Source organism: Sorex fumeus, unplaced genomic scaffold, assembly GCF_029834395.1.
Source record: "Sorex fumeus unplaced genomic scaffold, SorFum_2.1 ptg000098l, whole genome shotgun sequence".
In the NCBI taxonomy this organism is placed as follows: domain Eukaryota; kingdom Metazoa; phylum Chordata; class Mammalia; order Eulipotyphla; family Soricidae; genus Sorex; species Sorex fumeus.
Window position 1 is genome coordinate 72,517,852 of NW_026606155.1, and position 21,692 is coordinate 72,539,543.

The window sequence follows — 21,692 nt, forward strand, 5'->3', positions numbered from 1 at the left end:
AGGGTTCGATCCCTGGAACTTCATAGGATCCTGAGCGCAGAGCCAGGAGTAAGTCCGGAGCACCGCCGGGTGTGGCCCCAAAAACCAAACAAAAATTAATACGTTATTTAGTTAATCTCTCACTATAACGAAGGAATTTGAAATTAGAGCAATGACAAAATTGGTAATCAGCCAATGACTGCAACACAAGTCCTGACTTCAGCTCTCTTCTTATCAACTATATTTGGGGCAACTGTATTAGGCTGCTGAAATCTCTGGCTTCTGGAAGCCCATGGAACGATGCAGTGGACACCCAGTGCTTTTCTGGTTAAAAGCCTCAGAGTGTCACTGCACCCAAAATGTCATTTGAAAAACTCAATCTTTGCAGGGGGAGGAATATGGGGCACTGATTCAAACTAAAGATGTCAAACCGTCAGACCAGTCAGTGGTGGGTGAGAGAAAACATCTAGAGATGTGACTTGGGTTTTCCAGGTGCCAAGCTCTGGAGAGGGTGGAAGGAGGAGGTTGATTGGGTCGCGCAGAAGAGGCCCCTGGAACCCAGCTCCCCCACTGGAAGCAAACACTGGCTCTCTACAACGTCCCGAGGCCGACCCGACGTGATTCCCTAGGCAAACGAAGGAAGAAAGCTGGGACGGCCTTGTTGGCTCCGCCTACGGGCTCGGCCTGGCCAACCGAAGCGCCGAGCGGAGTGGGAAGGTCCCGCCCTCTCATTCTCGGCCCGGTTCCCCCGCCTTCCGCAATTCACTTAACCAATGAGAGAGACGCGCGCCCCTCACTGGCCTTTCCATTCTTCCGGAGTCTCGGAGACGCTAGCCAATCAATGGGAAGTTGGCAGTTGCTAAGAGACCTTTGCGCCTGGCTCCGCCCATGCTTGGTATGTTAACCAATGAAACTCGGCACTTCGCACTGTTGCCGCGAAACCTGGGAGCTGGGTTCCAGCGCCTGAATGTTTCGGCGCCTGCGCAGATTGGGGAAAGTTCTGGAAGACAGCACAGCTGCCGCCATTTTGCGCGGACCGGAGTAGCTCCGTTTACGGTGTCGCTTTTACTGCGGAGACTCTGGAGAAGAGCCGTACGTCGCGCCCCCCCAATACACGCAAAGGAACGGAGACCACCGGGATCCCCCTGAGGGGACCCGGAACTGGTGAGCAACCCCGAAACCCGGTCCCCCGCGACGTCACCACTGCGTGACGTGACCGCTCGGCGCCTCCCCCTGACGTCACCGGTGGATCTGGCGTCAAGAGCCGCCTCAAGCAAACTTTGAAAATTAAAAGAAATTTTTGTTTCCTTTGGTTCGAAAGTGACCGCCCAGTTTACGGGGTTGGCGCCCTCGTGGCGCGTCCTTTCCCCGTGGAGACCCTTGTGTCCCGCTTCCCAGGACCGAGCTCGGTCCAGCCGCCACGCTGGAGGGAGCCCTCACTTGGGGCACGGGGAGGGCGTGGGATGGGGGGGTCCCAGCCTCTCGCCGGCCTCCGGGGCACATAGGGTGGGTTTTCAGCCCCCCGCCCTAGCCGCTGCTCAGAGAGAGATGTGGGATGGAGGTGGGCGCCGGGAGACCCGTGTTCACCGATTTGACTTCCGGGTTTCCTGCACCACCTTTGGCCCCGGAGACGCCGGGAGCACCGGGGCTGAGTTGCAGCCCGGGGCCCGATCCCCGGCCCCGCTCTGGAAGCGCCCGTGCAGGGCTCAGAGTGGCGCTTCTCCCCGGGACCGCGTTTGTCTGGCGACGGCGGGGAACTCACACACGCCTGGCCCGGGGCTCCCGCGTCTGGTCACCGCGAGGGGGTGGGGCGGGGTGGGAGGCACGGCCGCGGCGCCCCTCGCTCCCTTTGCCCACCCTCCTCCCCGCAGTGTTCTCGGACCCGGTGGGGCGCGGGGCGCGGGCGCTGCTAAGTTGTGCGCCCCAGTGGCTCTGTTCGGCTGCAGCTGGGAGTGCCCTTGCACCTAGACCGAAGGGCCACCTGCCCCCAGTTGGGACTGGGAGAGTTCGAAAGCGGCCAAGTTGAAAACCATTAAGAATTGCCAAGAAGAGCTGGGTGATTCCTGTTCCCTATTGTCTGCCAAAGTCGACTCACTTCAGTTTTCAGGTGTCTTTGCTTCAAGAGGAAAAGGCATCTTAGTAAAGAGAGTTTTTAGGGGTACAGAGATAGAGATAGTACAGCCGGTAGGGCTCTTGCATCGCCCATAACAAAAACCACCTTTGTATTCCTAGAACCTAATTTCCCCGGTTATTTACGTCCGCTAACTTATGTTAAATATAGATTGCAATTAGTGCAGTTTCTGAAATTATTATTTTTTTGAACACACCCGTTGGTGCCCAGGGCTCACTCTTGACTCAGTGCTCAGGGATCACACCTGGCAGGGTTCAGGGACTATATTTGGTGCCAGGGATTGTGTAAACTCACACAAGGGGGGCTCTATCTCTCCCGCCGCCCGCGTTCGGTAGTCTCACCCTTCTCCCACCCCGGAGAGGTTGATGGCGATGGTCAGGTGGAGGAAGGAATGAGGGCCAGGCTGGTTGGCATTAGTCGTAGTTTATTCTGATTCTCTCCTCATCTGTCTCTGCTCCCTCTCTCCTTCTCTCTCTCTGCTCCCGTCTCTCTCTGTTTCTCCTGTCTCTCCTTCTGTCTCTGCCCCTTCATCCTCCTTTTCTGGAGTTTGGGTTCTGATCTCTCTCCAAGAGAATGGGGGAAACAATTACATATAGGTGTGGTCACAGTCAATAGGGGTGGAGATCAACAGAGGTAGAAATCTTGGCCTCAGGGAAGACCGCTCCTAGGACAGATCCTTCCTCAGCAGGAGGACCCACCCTAGAGCATAATCCCATGGGCGTGCCTCTCCTCTCCTTGTCCAACAAGCATATAAGAATATAATATAAATCATTTTGTATGGATACAGTAAGAAATATCTTAAACTTATAGAATTGCTCTCCTAGGGCCATCTCGATCTCAGACTACAGTGCTCAGGCCAGATAGTCTTTCCTACCCCTAGCAGGATCCTAGTCTCGTCGTTACCTTTGGATCATGACAGCATTTGTCTATGATCAAAGTCTTAACTTATAGTTAAGAATCGTGGCACTTTGGCCTGGCCCATTTCGCTGCCAGGGTAGATCACCGCTTGCCCTGGGTCCATTCAGTCCCTCGTCGGGACCCTGCTTTTGGGGTGTTAGGAACTAAGGGCAACTGAGGCTTAAGTCGAGAAAGAAGATGCCCGGGAGTGAATAATATTCAAGGCCAATCAAATCCTAAATTACAAAGCATAATGTTAATGGTCTTCCTGTATCTATACAAAAAGGATATTACTTTAAGGTAAACTGTTCATAAGGCATAAGGAGAGGAGAAAGGCAATATTTCACTCATACATATAAAATCATAGATTTCTGGGAAACTGATCTTACAAATTAACAAAGTCTGATTAAGGGGAAAGCTGATTAACTGGGTGGGAAGGAGAGCATAGGGAAGACTGCTTACAGATAAACACAATGGAAGTGGAAGTGCTTCAGGAGCACTGTGATGGGTGTAACCAGATTGATGGGTGTAACCAGATAAACCTAAGCTCCTTGTAGAAGGACAAAGCAGTGTTACCCAACAGGGATGAAACCAGGGTTCTCCACGTGCAAGGCAAGTACCCTACCCGCTGTACTATCTCTCCAGCCCCCAGATTTCTGAACTCTGAAGTGTACAGTGTACATCCCTTACATCTGGGAGCTGCATAATAGTTCATTTGATAAACTTTATCTTTGTATTAATCTCTGGATGGATGTATACTTAGACATTGCAGCTGGAGAGATAGTATAGGAAGTAAGGCACGCTCCTTGAGTTCTGCAGACCCTGGTTAAATCTCAGGTAGTATGTATAACCCTCCACATCTTCAGGAGTGACATCTGAACATGTTTCCAGGAGTATTTATGAGCACTGCTGGGTGTGTGGCCTCCATCTTACCATCATCAAAGACATCTCGGCTTTCTGGGTGCTTTACTAAATTTTCTTTGTGATTAAGCTATGAACTACATGAGAGCTATAACCTGATAAAGTCAGACTTAAGAATCAGAAGACCTAAGAGCATCAGGCTTGAGAATCAGAAGACCTCTGCTTTTCCATTAGAACTTTTTTGTTTGTTTGGGGGCCACTCCAGGGGGTGCTCAGGGATCACTCCTGGCTCTGTGCTCAGGTACCACTCCTGGCAGAGCTTGGAGTACCATCTGTGGTGCCTGGAATGAAACCTGGGTTGTTGTGTGCAAGGCACAAAGGCTATACTATGACTTTGTCTCCCATCAGAACTTTTCTTTTTTTCCCTGCTTTTTGGGTCACAGTAGGTGGTACTTAGGACTTTCTCCTGGGTCTACACTCAGGAATCACCCCCCACGGTATGATGGGGATCATATCGGATGCTGGAGACTATCTAGGTGAGCTCTGTGAAGGACAAGCGCCTTAAACCTACTGGAGGATCGCTCCATTCCCCTCTAGGCAGTTCATTAAGTCTCAGTTCTTTCATTTGTGCTGTCATTGTCACTGTCCTCCTGTTGTTCATCGAGTTTTGCTTGAGCAGGCCCAGTAACATCTACATTGTGACACTAGTTACTGTGTTTGGCATATCGAATACATTACGGGTAGCTTGCCAGGCTTTGCCGTGTGGGAGAGATACTCTCAGTAGCTTGCCAGGCTCTTCAAGAGGGGTGGAGGAATCAAACCTGGGTTGGCCGCATGCAAGGCAAATGCCCTACCAGCTGTGCTATCCCTCATTTGTGCATTGGATTAAAAATCACCCTATAGCATACAGCATATAGCTACCTTGCATTGCTAGTTAAAATGCAAAGTGTGAAGAAACCAAATTCAGGGCTGGAGCGATAGTATAGAGGGTCAGGCCTTTGCCTTGCATGTGGCCGATCCTGGTTCGAGTCCCAGCATCCCATATGGTCCCCTGAGCACTGCCAGGAGTAACCCTTGTACATCGCTGGTTATGACCCAAAAAGAAAAAAAAAAAAAAAGAAGCAACCAAATTCATTGGTTTTGTGGTTTTGATACAGCTTTGTATTTTTTGTTTTGTTTTGGTACACATCCGGTGCTAGATTATTCCTTGCTCTGGGATCAGAAATTAACTACTGGCAGTTCTTGGAGATATGAGACAGTAGGGAACAAGCCCTGGTTGGTCACATGCATGGCAAGCACCAGACTCACATACTATTTCTTCAGCCCATGATTTTAACTCTTAAATTTGACTCTAAGTGATTTGTGGGGGGTGTGGGGGGGTGGGGAACTGTATCCTGCTGGCTCTGGACCATGCAGTGCTCTGGGTCAAAGGCAGGCCTCATGCATGCAAAGCATTTTCTCAACCTTCAAGTAATTTTTCTTGTTTATTGATTTTTCAAAGAATCCTATGTCAGTAATATGCTTAGCATAGTGTCTCATAGCAGTAGATGCTACAAATAGTACTTGTAAATATTATTCTTTTTTTTAAATTATCAAACATTCTATGGTTTGGAAGACAAATGGCAGTAATGGATCATACCGTAACTGCTTTAAGGAGGACAGAGATCTCATTGGCGTCAAAAGTTCGATATGATGAGCCTTCTCCCAGAAATCCTTTCAGTTGCTTGTACTTCCCCTCTTCTAATTCTTCCTCTTCACACCATCTCACATACTCCTTTCTCTACACAAATACTCGTCAGCTTTCTATCATTCTGGATTAGATAACATTTTTTTAGGATTCTATATAAAGAATCATAAAGTATGTATTCCTGTTTTTTTTTGAGGGGGGTGTTTGCTGGTGGTGGTTTCAGGTGTCTTTTTCACTCAGCGTAATTATTTTGAGATTCATCCATGTTGGATATATTGATAATGTTTCAAATCAGTAATTTTTTAAATTATTTATGTCATTGATTTGTTTGGTTTCTTCTTTATAAGGGAAGTGTTTTAGCCAGACTTGGGAAAGAACAGTTGCCAGATGTAAGAACACTGGGAGGTGAGAAGTCTTACTGCTTGCTTGAACAGAAAGCCCTCAGAGAGGGGTTGGTTAAGCCTGACTATTTTGTTGTTTGGGGGCCACACCTAATTGTACAGAGGGAAGGGTGGGAGCTACTCCTGGCTTCGTACTCCAGGGTGACTCCCAGCAGTGTTCAGGCCTTCTGCATAAGTTATCTCCAGCTCTAAGCCTTTTCAAAGTATATTCTTTCTGAGTTACATAAAGTGTTAAGTGATTTTTCAGTTTTTCCATTCTGGGGTCTCACATGGTGGTGCTTGGAGTTGCATCTGGTGATGCCAGGGATTGAATGTGGGGCTCCTGTCTACAAAGCATTTGCTCTAGTCCTTTGAGCTATTTTCCTAGCCCCAAGTTTCCCACCATTTTATACCTGAGAACCTGCACCAATCCTTGGATTGGTGGTTGAAGACCAGTACTTTAGTTGATCGTATAAGAGGCTTAATGAGGAATTCCCTAATTACTGGGATTTGGATTGGAAACATTGGTTCTTCCCAGCATTGTAGATCTGCATTATTCAGATGCTGCTTTGTCTTCTGTTTTCAGCCAGCAGCTTGTTCTATTAAAAGAATGTGTGCCTTTATCTCCAGATCTCTACCCCTGGCATTACTGGACCCTAGAAACATTGTATCACTGGACCATATGCCACACTGCCAGGCTACTGTTGCAGGAGTGGCCCCTAAGCACCACTGGGGAGACCCAAAAATAAATAAGAATGTCTAGTTCAGTTATATAATAGTGGTTTCCTGAAAGTCATTTTCAAGTAATCCTAATTTTGAGACCCAATCTTTTCTCTCTCCCTCTCATTCTGCCTCTCCCCCTTCTCTTCCCCTTCCCCCTCTCATTCTCCCTCTCCCTCCCCTTTTCTCTCCCTTTCCTTCACATGTTCTAGCAAGCCTTTTAGATATAGCTAGTGGTGCTGTGGGTTACTTCTGGTGCAGTTCTCAAGGATCATTCCCAATGGTACTGGGTGATCCATTGCGGTAGGGATTGAATTAGGGGCTTTCTCCATGCAAAGCGTATGTGCCCACCCTTTGTCATTTCTCTGATGACCTGATTTTCTTTTGTTTTTGGGCCATATCTGGTGTGTTCAGGGGACCATAAGGGATGCGAGGAATCAAACTGGAATTGGCCATATACAAGATAAGCGCCTTACCTGCTGTAGTTTCTCCAGCTCCGTGTTTTTCTTTTTTATAGGACAGGGACTGAATTTTGTTTTGTCTTTACCTATCTAGGAACTCACTTTCCTTCTGGGTCCTTAATCTTTGCTAAGCTACAGAGAAGAACTAGTTTAGATTTGTAAATTGCAAATAGAAATCAAACCTTAATAATTGGTAAGGTCCCTTGTGAATCTTGAAGTCTGTTTCTTAGAGATGGAAGGGAATGTGGGATGTCAGAAGAATTTTTTTTTTCTTTTTGGGTCACACCCAGCAATGCTCAGGGGTTACTCCCAGCGGTGCTTAGGGAACCATATGGGATACAGGGAATTGAACCTGGGTCAGCCACGTGCAAGGCAAACACCCTCCCCACTGTGCTATTGCTCTAGCCTCACAGAAGGATTCTTAATGTGTTTTCCTCTCCTCAGATTTGTCACAATGGCATCTGACGACTTCGATATAGTGATTGAGGCCATGTTGGAGGCTCCCTATAAAAAGGAAGAGGTAACATTCACCATCTTACTCCTGGAATTGATTTAGTGAGCAAAAGCAGTTGTGGATCATCAGTTTCAACATATCTAGTTCTATTTAAGCTACATGCAGCAGTGCTCAGAGTTTAATCCTGTTTCTGAGCTCTGGGATCACTCCTGGCAGGGCTTGAGGATCATATGTCGTACCAGAGATTAGACCTTTGTCAGCTGCATGAAAGGCTAGAACCTGTACTGTTTTCTCTGGCCCTCACCTTATTTTTTAATTTTTAATTTTTTTTTTTTTTTGCTTGTTGGGTCACACCCAGCGATGCTCAGGAGTTATTCCTGGCTCTCCACTCAAGAATTACTCCTGGTGGTACTCGGGGGACCATTTGGATGCTGGTGATCGAATCCGGGTCAGCCGAATGCAAGGCAAACACCCTACCCACTGTACTGTGTCTCCGGCCTCCCAACATTTTTTAAATCCTCTTTTCCTGCTGTGTATTTTTTTTAATATATTAAAAAAGGCATGCATATTCTTTTAGTAAGTTTTGCTAGAGGCTTGTGCTAATAAGGACATTACTTTTAGAGGGAGTGGGGTACGGGTGAGTGGGCATATAATGTGGTGGTGGGAGGGAATAAATGCCTTACTCATAGCTCTCAGTTACACTGTACATAGTCAGTGTGCTTCAGACCTAATTCTAGTCTCATTCTCCTGTGTAAAAATGTCAGTGGAACTTAAAGTTCTGGTAGCTAAAGGTTGTATATTTTTGTTTTAAATAAATTAGTTTTTATTGAAAGAATTTACCTTTAGAAGTGTGAGGGGAGAGATGCATACTTAAGAGAACATGGACTACTTCAAAGGGAAAACCTCTAATAGCTGAAGTTCAAGCATTAAAATATGTTTCTTTGATTTCTTGTCTTTAGGTAGTTTCCTCCTTTTTTCTATTCCCTTTGTTAGGGGCTCAGAAATAGGCTAGATAGTTGAGTTTTTATCCCATGAGCTTTCTTCCTTTCCACTATTCGTTCTTTACCCGATTTTCTTGTTGATCCCTTCAGGATGAGCAGCAAAGGAAAGAGATGAAAAAGGAGGGTGCTAGCAACACCACCAGCAGCACAGGCAGCACCAGCAGCACCAGCAATGGAGGTTGTGGTACCAGTGGAAGCAGTACCAGTGGGGAAGCAAGCAAGTGAGTATGGCACAAAGACTGGCTTGGCAACTTGGGCAAGGCCAACACCTGTGTCTGTTGGAGAAGCAGCCAGAACAGTTGGGGCTGTTTGTATTCATGGGACTGCTGACTTTTCAGTAATGGCTCCTCTGCATCATGGGAATGAAGGGGACCTAGTAATGATTGTTTAGCCTTCCACTGTAGATGTGTGGATCAGTCCTCTCATCATTATATTTTAGTTGAATAAAATAGTGGTCCCCTGACTTGGGAACACCAGCTGTTTCTGGGGGCATGGTGGATGTTCACTTTAAATGCCTGACAGCATTCAGAACTATGTGTAAGGAGTTGTGTAATGCTGTGAACTACTGCCAAATGATCTTCTAGGTTTTGTTTATTATGGCTTTCTGTTTCACCCTGGCCTTATTATCTTCCTATTCCTTGTGAAATCTTCTCAGTAATAAAAATTTGAACTCTTTCACAGGAAAAAAAGGAGTCGGAGCCATAGTAAAAGCAAGGACAGAAAGCGCAGGTCAGTAATACTGGGAACTCTTTTACTTGGAGAATCATAATAAATGGAAAGATACCAAGGAAAGCTGAACATTGAGGCAGAGGTATATTTATTCTCCAATAGACTAATACTCGTTTCCCCCTCTAGCCGTAGCCGAGACCGAGACCGGCATCGGCGGAGAAATAGTCGGAGCCGGAGTAGAGATCGGCAGCGGCGTTACCGTAGCAGGAGCCGGGACCGGCGACACAGGAGTGAGTCGCGAAGCCGGGATCGTCGACGTGAAGATCGTGTGCGCTATAGGAGTCCACCACTTGTGCCTGGGTATTATTTTCGTTGATTTTGGGGCCACATCTGGTAGTGCTCTGGGCACCATGTGATGCTGGGACTCAAACCAGGATCTCTCATGCTTGATCCATCTTCCTGGCTCAAGTTAGCTCAAAAAAAATAAGTACATTAAATATCTTGCCTCTGAAGGTAGTTATAACCAGTTGTGATATGCCAGAGACCCCAGCTCCTGGAGGGGTGGTGTTTAGAATTCAGATGTTGGAAACAGGCAATTGGCTGTCTTGTATGACCCTGGTTTCGATTTTCAGCACCTTCCTGGAATAATAATAATTTAAAAAAAAAACAAAACTTTACATGCCCCAGTTATTTCTGGGAGTGGCTCCAGTCTCCACGACAATTTTTTCTTTTAAATTTGCATGTATGATGAGATTCTGGAATGTTTTTCTTCTGAGAGAAGACCCAGTATTGGACCAGTGTGAATAAAATTGGGTGACATAATTTTTCATTTTTTCTGTTCTATAGGCGTAGGTTTGGGCTCAGTAAGAGTCCTCATTTCCGAGAGAAAAGTCCTGTCAGGTGAGTTGATAATCGTTATTTTTTGGGGGGAGGAAAATTTAAAGTATGAGTTGATGCCAGTATTGAGGGTAGTTGCTGCAGAAAATTGATCAAGTATTGGATCATGAGATCTCAACAGATTTAACTCTTTTAGGGAGCCAGTTGATAATCTTAGTCCTGAGGAACGTGATGCCCGCACAGTCTTCTGTATGCAGTTAGCTGCCCGCATTCGCCCTCGGGATCTAGAGGACTTTTTCTCTGCTGTTGGCAAGGTAAATCTCCCTGCCTGGGGACCTCTACCCCTTTTTTTTTTGTTTCTGACAATTCTGTTTTTTTGTTTGTTTTGGTTTTTTGGGTTACACCCAACAATGCTCAGGAGTTACTCCTGGCTCTGCACTTAGGAATTACTCCTGCTAGTGCCTCATGGGGGGGGGACGGACCATATGGGATGCCAGGGATCGAACCCAGCTGGACCGCGTGCAAGGCAAATGCCCTAGTGATAGTGTACTATCGCTCCAGCCCTGTATCCTATTTTCTATCCATCCCCCTTTAGTACTAACTTGGGGTTTTCTTTTTGCCCTGAATAGGTTCGTGATGTACGTATCATCTCTGATCGGAACTCACGTCGCTCGAAGGGTATAGCCTATGTGGAATTCTGTGAAATTCAGTCTGTGCCCCTGGCCATTGGACTGACTGGGCAGCGGCTTTTAGGAGTCCCAATCATTGTACAGGCCTCACAGGTGAGCAAGTTAAGTTGACTGAAAAAAAGGGGTGAAGGGTAGGAGGCATAAGGACATGATGCATCATTTCCTGCTTTTCAGGCTGAGAAGAACCGGCTGGCAGCTATGGCCAACAACCTGCAGAAGGGTAGTGGCGGACCAACGCGCCTCTGTGTGGGCTCTCTGCACTTTAACATCACAGAGGACATGCTCCGGGGCATCTTTGAGCCCTTTGGAAAAGTGAGTAGAAAATAGAAAAATTGCCAAAGGAATTGGAAAAACTGGGCAGCCTGAGTCTGTTAGGCTGTAGCAGGTATAGGGTCCAAGCTGTGCATATATGTCTCCCATCGCTACATCTCTTTTGCTTAGTAGACAGTGGAATGAGACGAAGTGGAATCAAATACAATGTGTAAGTAACCATAGGGATTACATAAAGTCAGAAAATGGGGCCGGGGTGATAGTCCAGCAGGTAGATCACTTGCCTTAAATATGACTGATCTGAGTTCAGTCCCTGGCACCCCATATGTTCCCCAAGCACCACCAGTAGTGATTGCTGAGAGCAGAGCCAGGAATATGCCTGAGTACCGTCAGGTGTGGCCCAAAGCAAAATTCTTTTAAATGGTAATATTGACTAGAAATTTAGAGATGTTAAAAGCTAGGTAGGAAAAATCAAAGGTGTGGGTTTACGAGTACATTGTTTTTCTTTTTCCTACAGATTGATAACATTGTCCTGATGAAGGATTCAGATACAGGTCGCTCTAAAGGTTATGGTTTCATTACGGTGAGTGCCTATTCTACTTTGGGATTTTAGTTTGGAGGGCCAGAGAGATAGCACACTGGGTGGGGTGCTTGCCTTGTATTTGGCTGACCTGGATTCAATCCCTGGCATCCCATATGTTCCCCGAGCACCACCAAGAATGATTCTTGAGTCCAGAGTCAAGAAGCCCTGACCATAGACAAGTTTGACTGAAAACCAAAAACAAAACATTTTTTAAAGAAATTTTTTTTCTTTGGTTTTGTTCACTTATGCCTGTTGTGCTGCTATTGCCACCAGAGACCACACCAGAGACCACACCTAGTGGTGTCATTTGGTACCGGAGATTGAACCTACATGCTCACACATGCAAGACATATGCTCTGCCTCTTGAAGCACATACCCTGGCTCCGCTTGTGTGATTTTACATCTTAACTTCCTCCTTCCCTTTTTGGAACTGTCTAAATTACTATAAGTATTGGTACCTGAATTGGATAAGCCTCTGTTCCCTGAACTGATACTGCAGTACTTAAGATCATGCTTTTGCGAACATGAGAACTGCTATTCAGTAGGAAACATGTCACTTAGGGGCTGGGTCTGGGGGGAGGTGCAGCAGATAAGGTGCTTGCCTTGCAACCGACCCTGGTTCAGTCTTTGGCTCCCCATATGCCCCATCAAGAGTGATCCCTGAGCCATGATTTGTAGAATTCATATATTTTCATAATATAGATGGGAAAGGTGGTAATACTTCAGTCGAAACATTTTCTCTTTTTGAGAAATATATTTAAATATCACTGTTAAGGTCGAAGGTAGCCGGAAGGGCTAAGCATATGCTCCATATGCAAAAGACCTAAGTTTTGGTTCCCTGAGCACTGATGGAAATGACCTTTGAACACAGCCTAGTGTGGCCCAGCCACCAACCCCTCCCCCCCCCAAAAAAAAAGGTGACTGTTGGGAGGCCATCTAATAGCGACTGGTTTCACCTTTCTGTGACATGCTGGCAAAATTGTTTCCACCTCCCATGACTGGTTCTTCTAGCCCCGTGTGACTCCAGACTAAGGATTGGCTTCTAGCCACAGAACCTCGACAGGAGCTGATATTTCTGGGCTCAGCCTGCACCTTCACAATTGCCCGCAAGGCAGAGGAGAGATAGGTAATGTGGTACCACCGGAATTGTTCACCTTAGAAGCATCCATTAAAGACAGACCACTTCAATCACCTGCCTGGGAACTATCAGTACCATGTGCCAGGCCCTGGAGCAAGTAATACTCAGTAAACAAAGCCAGCTGTGCTGTTCCTGGTGACAGGTATCTTCTCAGCTCCCTGTGTGATTCAGATGCAGAAAGGCTTCTGTGGCACCTTTAGGTCAACACCCATGACCCATAAACAGCAGGCACTGAACACTCTTTATGCCAGGCTGCTGCTGGTGTTGCTGAGGAGGGGCTGGGGATAGGACTCACCAGTGAGGCCTGAGTTTGATTCTCGCTCTGTTTATGTTTTTTAGAAGTGGGGGTGTGTGGAGAGAGAGCTCAACAGACTGAGCACATGCAGGAGACCTAGGATTGATCCCTGGTCCTCTGAGCACAGAGCCTAGAGTTGCCCTGAGCACCAATGGGTGTGGGCCCCCCAAATAATCCAAAACAAGTGTGATAGAGAATAGAGGCTTCTGGTCACTAAGCATCTCTGGTACTGTGTGGGAATGGGGTGCACTCTTGTTCTCAAACCCAAATACGGTTCTTCTGAAGGATTGGTTCTGGGATTCTGGATTCCCGATTCTTTTTTTTTTTTTTTTTTTTGGTAGGGGGCCCACACCCATGCTGGGAGCCAAGTGGTCCCAGGGATTCAACAGAGTCCCCATGCATAGGATGCACTCTAGCCCTTTAGGCATTTCCCTGTCCTTAAGAATCCTAAATTGTGTTTTCTTAGTTTGGGGGCCTTCCCACTAGTATTCAGGGGCAACTCCCCCTGCTATTCTTGAGGCTTGTTCCAAGCAGTGCTTGGGGACCACTGGGTGCCATGAATTGAACCCAGGCCTCCAGCATGTAAAGCATAATTCAGACTGTTAAGCTTCTATATTTGGCCCTGATTCCTAAGTATTTGTTTGTTTGTTTTTAAGACACATCCTACTATGCTTGGGTTACTCCTGGCTCTGCACTCAGAAATTACTCCTGGCAATGCTTGGGGGACTATTTGGGATGCCGGGGATCAAACCTGGGTTGGCCGTGTGCAAGATAAGCACTCTACCCCCTGTACTATCACGAGATGTGCCCATACCCCACCCCTACCCCCACCCCACTTGATTCCTAAATTTTAAATGTGAACTAAAATTTACTAGCTATAAGAGTTTTGGAGCCAGGGTGCTAGTACAGAGGATCTGGGTTTGATTCCCAGTATCTCATATGGTCCCCTGCTCACCGCCAGGAGAGATTCCTCATTGTAGAGCGAGTAGTAACCCCTGAACATTGCCAGGTATGGCCCCCAAACCAACATACGTGAATAAAAGAGTTAAAGGAAAAGCCCAGGAGTCTTTATTTTCTGTCTGTCTCACTTCCATTTCGTGTGTCCATTTGTTAAACACTCTGTCAGGCTCGGCTCCATAAATAGACTATTGAGTGTATGCCCAGGAGACCCGGGGACGCCTTCCTCCCAGAGATTCTGGCCAGCTGGGCTGGCTGCTCAGTTAGAGGGCCTGAGCATGTGGTGCTAGCTAATGGGGCCCTTTGGTTCTGTGGACTACCTGGGCCACCCTCATGGCAGTCAGGGGCAGCTCAGGGCTCCGGCTGGCAGTGCTTAGGGGACCGTGTGGTGCTGGGATTGAATCAGGGTTGGCCACATGCATCTCAGCCCCTCTACTATCTTTCTAGTCCCTGATCGAATTTTGTTTGCATTGTTAGGTTCTTTGTGGAGTTGAAAGCTTAAAAACTGCCATTGAATCTGTTGGAAAATGCCCTTTTCTTAGAATCATTGAGGAACATGGGGATTATAGGTCGTATTACCTGGGAAAGAAATGCTTGAACTCCAGTGAGCATGCAGTTTAGAGTAAGAGAACTAGGGAGGTGGGCCGGACTTTGTCAGCATATCTGAGACATGAGGTCGGGAAGTGACTGATGTGGCCTGGGTTTCTTGTAGTTCGCTGATGCTGAGTGCGCCCGGCGGGCCCTGGAACAGTTGAATGGTTTTGAACTCGCTGGTCGACCAATGAAGGTTGGCCATGTGACTGAGCGATCGGACGGCAGCACAGACATCAGTTTCCCTGATGGAGACCAGGAGCTGGATCTGGGTTCAGCCAATGGACGTATGCAGCTCATGGCCAAACTGGCAGAAGGTAGAGATCCTCTGCAGAATAAAAGCACATGGGGTGGGAATTTAGATTAAGACTCGTGACTTTTGGCTGGGGCAGTAGTACAGCATGTAGGGCACTTGCCTTGCACGCGGCTGACTCGGATTTGATTGCCAGCATCCTGTACAATCTCCTGAAGCACTGCCAAGAGTGATCCCTGAGTGCAGAGTCAGGAGTACTTCCTGAGCACCAGCAGGCATGACTCAAAACCAAAACACTTCAGACTTAATTCCACCTTTTCTTTTCCTTTTAGGTTCTGGAATCCAGCTACCAACAACAGCAGTTGCTGCCGCCGCTGCCCAGGCCGCCGCTGCCCAGGCCGCTGCTGCCCAGGCTGCCGCCTTGCAACTGAATGGAGCAGTTCCCTTGGGGGCCTTGAACCCAGCAGCTCTCACTGGTAAACTTGGACTTGGGAAGGGGAGAAAAGAGTCATGTCAGGAAAAAATGAACTATGTGTGTCACTAACAAGCTGTTCTTCTTTGTTCCAGCTCTGAGTCCAGCTCTGAACCTCGCCTCCCAGGCCATTGCTTCCCAGTGCTTCCAGCTTTCCAGCCTTTTTACCTCCCAGACTATGTGAGTCTTAGGGACCAGCTGATTTGAGCCCATTGATTTTTCCCTTTTCTTTGGCTTTTCACTTATCTCTTCTCCTTGCTACAGGTAAATCAGTGGTGCAGTGCACTGCCTCCCTGTGTTTCCGGGCCCTGCCAGTTCTTTCTCCAAATCTGCCCTTCCAAGGCCCTTTCTCCATTTTGTGGACCAAGCCATTTGCAGGTGTGGACATCGACTCTGTGGGAAACGGGGCCATGTTTAGGCACCAAGAAGAACTCTTCCCTGTGACTTCACTGGAAGTGGACTCTGCTGAACAAAGGCACTAGTCAAAGAAAACAGAATCTATGCGGACATGGAATAGGCTCTCTCTCTGTGTCTGGCTTAATGGAAGAATTAATTCAACCTTCTCTGTTCTTCTCTACCTTTACCTGACAATCTGTCAAGGAGCAGCCTTTAAGACTTCTGGTCCAAAAGGACTTTGAAGTTTGAAGGGGGAACCTTGAAGGTGCTGGCTTGCTACTGCAAGGGCCCTGGAAGGTAGTGTGGACGTGTATTGTGACACTTGCCTTAGGCCTTAGCTTGGGGCCACAACTAACTGCTGTGGGCTCTCAGTACCTAGCTGGGAGGTGTGGAAATGAGCTGTCCTGCCAGGCATTTTTGGTGTTTCAGGGGCACTCAGGAGTTTAGCGAAAGGTGGAATACCTTTCCAATATTGCCCTTCTTCCTTTGTATAGTTGTTCCTTTGGTCCAAGAGGGAAGATGGAGGGGAAGCTACTACTCTTTCCACCACTTCCCATGTGCCTCTACCGTGGGTTCAGCCCTAGCTGTTTAAAGCTGTACCTGTCCCGTACCTGAGTACATGTGAGCCCTTCTCACTGGATTTTATACCCTTGTGACTGTGTACATAAGTATATATGAACTTTGTACAAAGGGCAGCCCTCCTGCCGTAGTGGCTGCTGTCCATATGTGTGTGGTCTCAGTCGGTTGGTGTGTCTGTCTGATGTCAACTTCTGAGCCAAAACCATGAATGATTCTAGGGATATAAAATATTTGTAATGCCATGTACTCTCTTTATTTCACTTTTGTTTTAGCTTGCCTTCTGTAGGAAGGAAAATGAACAAAGGTTCACACGGGTAGTGTTCCGTCTGTCTTCGTTATAATTAATGCTCTGAGTCCTATCATCTCCATTTTTTCTTCTTTCTGGGGGAGACCACACCTCACTCTGCTCAGGTGCCACGTCTGGGGGTGGCAGGAGATCATAGCAGTGCTGGAATTCAAATGGTTGCAGCCCAGGCAAGACAGGTGCCTTAACCTCTACTCAGTCTCTCTGAACCTAGTCTCCAACTCTTTTTATGCCCCTCTGGTCAGACTCCTGAGCTGTCTCTGCCTCAAGACAAATGTCTTTCCAGCAGAGGGCAGTGTGACAGTGGCACAGTATGTACCTTCCTTTGGGGTATTTGGTGATCCTGAGCAGCAAAGTGCCAGAGGGACCTCCCAGCCTTCCCTTTTCTTCACCGTTAACCCTCTGAACTACCTAACAGGCGCTCTCTGCCCTGCCCTCCCACCACCACTAGCCTGAGTCCCAGTATCTGGAGAAGCGTGGGCGACCCCTTCCCTGTCTGTCCCCTCAACTTTGCAGTTCCACAGAGCTGTGTGCTGGGACAGTCCAGCTGTGAATTCCATTGAGCTGGGAGAACAGCCCTGCTCCAGGAGTGGCACACCTTCCTCTGTTGGCTCTGTAGGGCTTGTAGCAAGGTATGGGCCAGTGCCTGGCTTGCTGACTTGGGGCCAACCCAGAAGGCCTGAGGTTTGGGGGCAGGGCTTCTTGGGGCTCCATCACTTCACTGGTTTCTATGACAACAGAATGTTAAGAGTTTATTGTCATGCTAAAAATACGGATAATTGCTGTTAGGTTTTAATTTGTCAGCTCTCAGACTTCTAAGCAGAGTGAAGGTTAGATTCCTGGGCTGCTCTTCACTCTGAAGTATTATGTACTTGAAGCTTGCTTGTGGGATCAAAGGCCACTGGGACCCAGAACTCCCTCTTGCAGGCTGCTTTCGCCTCACCTGCTGTTGCTGCTGTTTGCTTTGCTGCAGCCCCTCACCTCTTCACTGTCCTAGTTTGCACTCTGCACCTGGGGGCAGGGAAGGAAGATGCGGTATTTTTAGGTAGGAGCATCTGGCTCTGGCCCAGGCCCCCCAGAGTTATTGATTTGGCTGCTAATGTATCCGGAGAAGCACAGTGCTGACCGTTTCTGTTAGTCATCCTGAGGCTCTGAACCAGGCTGCCCCATGGCAGTCTTGAACTCCTCCAAACTATTAATAGCCACAGGCCTTCCCTCTGTGCCCTTTTTATTTTTAGTTTATTGGGGTGGGGGAGCTCCCAAGCAGTGCTCTAGGGACTTGGCCTCCCTTCCTGGTGATTCTTAGCCTGCCAGGCTGGCAGTGCAAAGGACCTGAGGATGTGCTGCTGGGATGGACCTGTGGTGTGGGGGATTATACTGGGGGCTCCAAGGGACCTTGAGAGCCAGCACCCAGTGGTCAGGGGGTTTATATGGTACAGGGGATTAAACCGGAGTCATCCTCGTACAAGATATGTGCTTGCTCCTGCACCGTCTCGCCACCCCTGCCGCCTTTAGATGATCTAAGACCTCTAGCTTTCCCCCATATAAGGTGTCTGCATCTGTTTCTGTGTGCCTCGCTGGCCTCCTGCTCTCATTCTTTTATGGGGGCTGGAGTACAGAGGAGGGGCAGTAAACACCCTCCAGGCTCAATTTGTTTTGGACATACACGTTTGTAGGGCTGTGCTCAGGCCACTGGTAACGGCGCACAGGGGACTCTGGTGGGGAGCCAGAATCAAACCCTACGATCCCACATGCAAAACATGTGCTCCAATCCTTTGAGCTGTCTCCCTGGCTCTCTGGTCCTTGTTTAGACGAAAGAAACCAGGTCAGAGGGGCTGGGGAGATAATACAGCAGGTTTGATTTCTGGTATATTGGTCCCCCGAGAACTGTCAGGAGTAATTACTGAGAGTAAAGCCAGGAGGAACTGCTGAGCATCTCATGGTAAGGCCTCAAAACAATAAACGGAAGACCTTGAACTTTTAGACCTGGTACTTAGGATGAAAGGAAATTGGGTACTTAAGATGAAAGGAAATTGGGGAGATGGCTAAAGGGCTGGGGTGTATGTTTTTGTCTGTAAGGCCTGGGTTCAGTGCGATTGCATGGTTTTCCAAGCACCTTAGCATCAGTGTGCCCCCCGCCCTCCAAAAAAGGGAAATGAGTTGAAAACTTAAAAAAGGGTCTGGGAGGGGCTGGATCGATAGCACAGCAGGTAGGGCGTTTGCCTTGCACGCGGCCAACCCAGGTTCAATTCCCAGCATCCCATATGGTCCCTCGAGCACCACCAGGAGTAATTCCTGAGTACAGAGCCAGGAGTAAACCCTGAGCATCGCAGGTGTGACCTAAAAAGAAAAAAAAAAGGGTCTGGGGATATGACGAGTGGTAAAAGGCATGTCTAGGTTTTATCCTCAGTACTTTCTCAGCTAAGGAATGAGTCTGGTAGGAATCCGGAAAAGGGGGGCAGAGAAAGAGTAGTTGGCCCACTTGCCTTGAGTGTGACTAACACTGGTCCAATCTCCAGACCACATGGTCCCCCTGAATACTGACAAGACCCTCAAATTCTGCTGCAGACCCACAGCAGCAGTGCATTTTTGGACCCTTTCCACTGAATCACTGGGAAGATTCCTCAAGCCTTCCTGAGCATGCTTGGGAGACCCAAAAACAACCAAGAAAACCGAAAATGATATTTGGGTGGTGAGAAGAGGCATCCTGTTCTAAAAAGTAAGGTAGGACATAGCATAATGATAGCAATATCTGAGCAGGATGTTAGGTGTTAGGCACTGTTCTGATCACGGTATCCTCACAGCAGTACTCTGAGGGAGACGTTTTATTTTTTTTACAAATGAAGAACCTATAAATTTTAAAGCGTTGGCCATAGTTCTCAGTTGACCCTAAAATTTTTCCACTTCTATGACTTGTATTCTCTTCCTGAAAATCCTATCCATTAGGACTCAAGCTCCATGGGGCTGGGGATGATAGTACAGTGGATAAGGTACTTGCATGTGGCCGATCTCTGGCATCCTATATAGTGCCTCAAGCACTGCCAGGAATGATCCCTGAGGGCAGAGCCAGAAGCCCTAAGCACAGCCAAAACAAAAGCAAAACAACTGTACTCAAGCTCCTAGTTGCAATAGACTTTGCTTTTCAGTTTTCTTTGTCCTATTGTAGCTCTTATCCTGCTTCTATAGGAAGCTGAAAGAACACAGGGGTTAAGGTTTTTTGCATTGCATACAGCCAACCTGCTTTCAGCTGCATCACGTGGTCCCCAAGGACCAGTAGATGTCTCCCAATTTCCCATCCCCGCTCCCGAAAATAAGGATAAATAAAGTTCTTTAAAACTCCTGTTACTAGATATTTATAACTCACGAGGCAGCCGTGAATATGTCTTTTTCATTATTGCTTTGCACACTGTACTCGCTGTCTGTCGAATTCATTCCTTCTCTGTTAGAAATTAGAACCAGGCTTTCCAAAGGCTGTCCCTTTTCTCAGCGGCCTCATCCATTTCTTATTCCTTCAAGACAGAAGGAAGCTTTACTCTTGGGTGTTACCATGGAGCCTGTGATGCTTTCTGTCTGAAGTGCTACTTGCCATCCATCAGAGACTGATGTTTCCATGACAACCAGGTGAAGTCAGTAGTCATCAGCTGAATGCAAGAAAGGAATTCTGGTCTGTAAAGCTGTGTATCTCGAGAGAGCTTCTGACTTCAAACATTCCTTCCTCCCAACTTCTGCTCCCTGTATCCAGGCTTGGTCTGCTTTCCAAGTGTGCTGTTGGTTGGTGAGATCTCTTTTGAAGTGTGAGGTGAAGCAGATTCACAAGCCTGGGTCATCTGGAAGATAGAGGAAGGAAAAGATCCGATCAATGATCAGTTTTAAAAGTTGATGAGTTCTTTTTGCTGTCCCAGATGATCTGCTCTCAAGAGCCCTAAGGAGTTGGCTGAAATTTCTCTATAACCATTAAGCAGTTATTTTTTAGGGCTAAGGGTAGATGGATGAGGTGCCTGAAGATTGGAAAAGAGCCAGTCAGTGCTGGATTGCAGAAAAGGGAAACAGTGACCTTGCTTGGAAATCAGACTTGTCAAACTTACCAATATTCCAGAAAGGATGGTGCTTCACAAAGGCTACTTATTTAGAGTGGGTGGCCCTGAGAATTGCCTTCCTGCGCCTGAGCCAGGGAATCTCCCTCCACCCTGTAGCAAAAGGGACACATTCTGGAATAACACTGCATGGCTTAGATTTTTCTTTTGTCAAAACAGTTGCGTGGTAGTGAGTAAGTGTGGGTGTTCCTCACTTCTCTACCTCAGACAATGGTACCTGTGCTAGAGCAATTATAAGGATTAAATGAAATCACACACACAGAGGGTTTGTAGAGATAAGGTTTAGAACTTCTCCCTACTGCTGTCTTTCTATTCCTCTGGTTGCCCACATATGTTCTTACTTGGCTTGATATTTGACTTCATTCTTTTTTTTTTGTGGGGTGGGGGGTGGAGGGTAGGGGAAAGGGGTACACCCAGAAGTTTTCTGGGCCTACTGGCTCAGTGTTCACAGATTTGCTTCCAGTGATGCTTACGGGACCATGTACTGCCAGGATCAAACCCAGGCCTCCTGCATGCAAATGCAAATGGAGCATGTGCTCCATTCCATTGACCCCTTTTTTTTTTCTTGAGGTGGGGGTGGGGGGGTGGATGAGAGCAGGGGAAGGTTGGGCTATACCTAGTTTTCAGGGTTTATTCTTGGCACTGTGCTCAGGGATCACTCCTGGCAGTGTTCAGCAGACCACGTTCATTGGTGGGGATCAAACCTGGGTTGGTTTCATGCAAGGCATGGCCCTTAACCCATCTCTATACTTATTCAGCCCCCATTGACCTCTTTCCTATCCCCAATTTAAAATTATGTGCAAGGTTCGTGGGGAAGAAGGGAGAGTAGGATAATGGTGAAGATAAAACTCAATTATTCCTGAACTAAAATTCCAGACTTGGGGCAAGAGATTTAGTACAGTAAGTAAGGTGCTCGCCTAACATGCAACCAACCCAGGTGTTGTAATCCCCAGCACCCCATGTAGTCTATGCATTGCTACAAGTGATCCCTGAG

The 21,692-nt window shown here is 47.5% G+C and overlaps 2 protein-coding genes across 3 annotated transcripts in view; one reads left to right on the top strand and one right to left on the bottom strand.

The window, feature by feature from the left end:
* CUNH14orf119 (chromosome unknown C14orf119 homolog) overlaps positions 1-21,692 on the bottom strand; it is a 275,876-nt gene that overhangs the window by 195,022 nt on the left and 59,162 nt on the right. The window lies entirely within an intron of this gene.
* RBM23 (RNA binding motif protein 23) lies at positions 945-16,542 on the top strand. 2 transcript variants are annotated; one of them, XM_056134430.1, is made up of 14 exons: positions 946-1,143; positions 7,561-7,636; positions 8,662-8,792; positions 9,253-9,300; positions 9,427-9,600; positions 10,087-10,140; positions 10,274-10,391; positions 10,707-10,859; positions 10,941-11,078; positions 11,554-11,619; positions 14,722-14,917; positions 15,186-15,329; positions 15,421-15,505; positions 15,590-16,542. In XM_056134430.1, exons 2-14 carry the CDS (start codon positions 7,571-7,573, stop codon positions 15,591-15,593), a joined length of 1,377 nt encoding a protein of 458 aa, XP_055990405.1. In that variant the 5' UTR covers positions 946-1,143; positions 7,561-7,570; the 3' UTR covers positions 15,594-16,542. The 2 variants fall into 2 exon arrangements, with proteins under 2 accessions (XP_055990406.1, XP_055990405.1); XM_056134431.1 differs by lacking the exon at positions 15,590-16,542 and having other exon boundaries at positions 945-1,143; positions 15,421-15,509.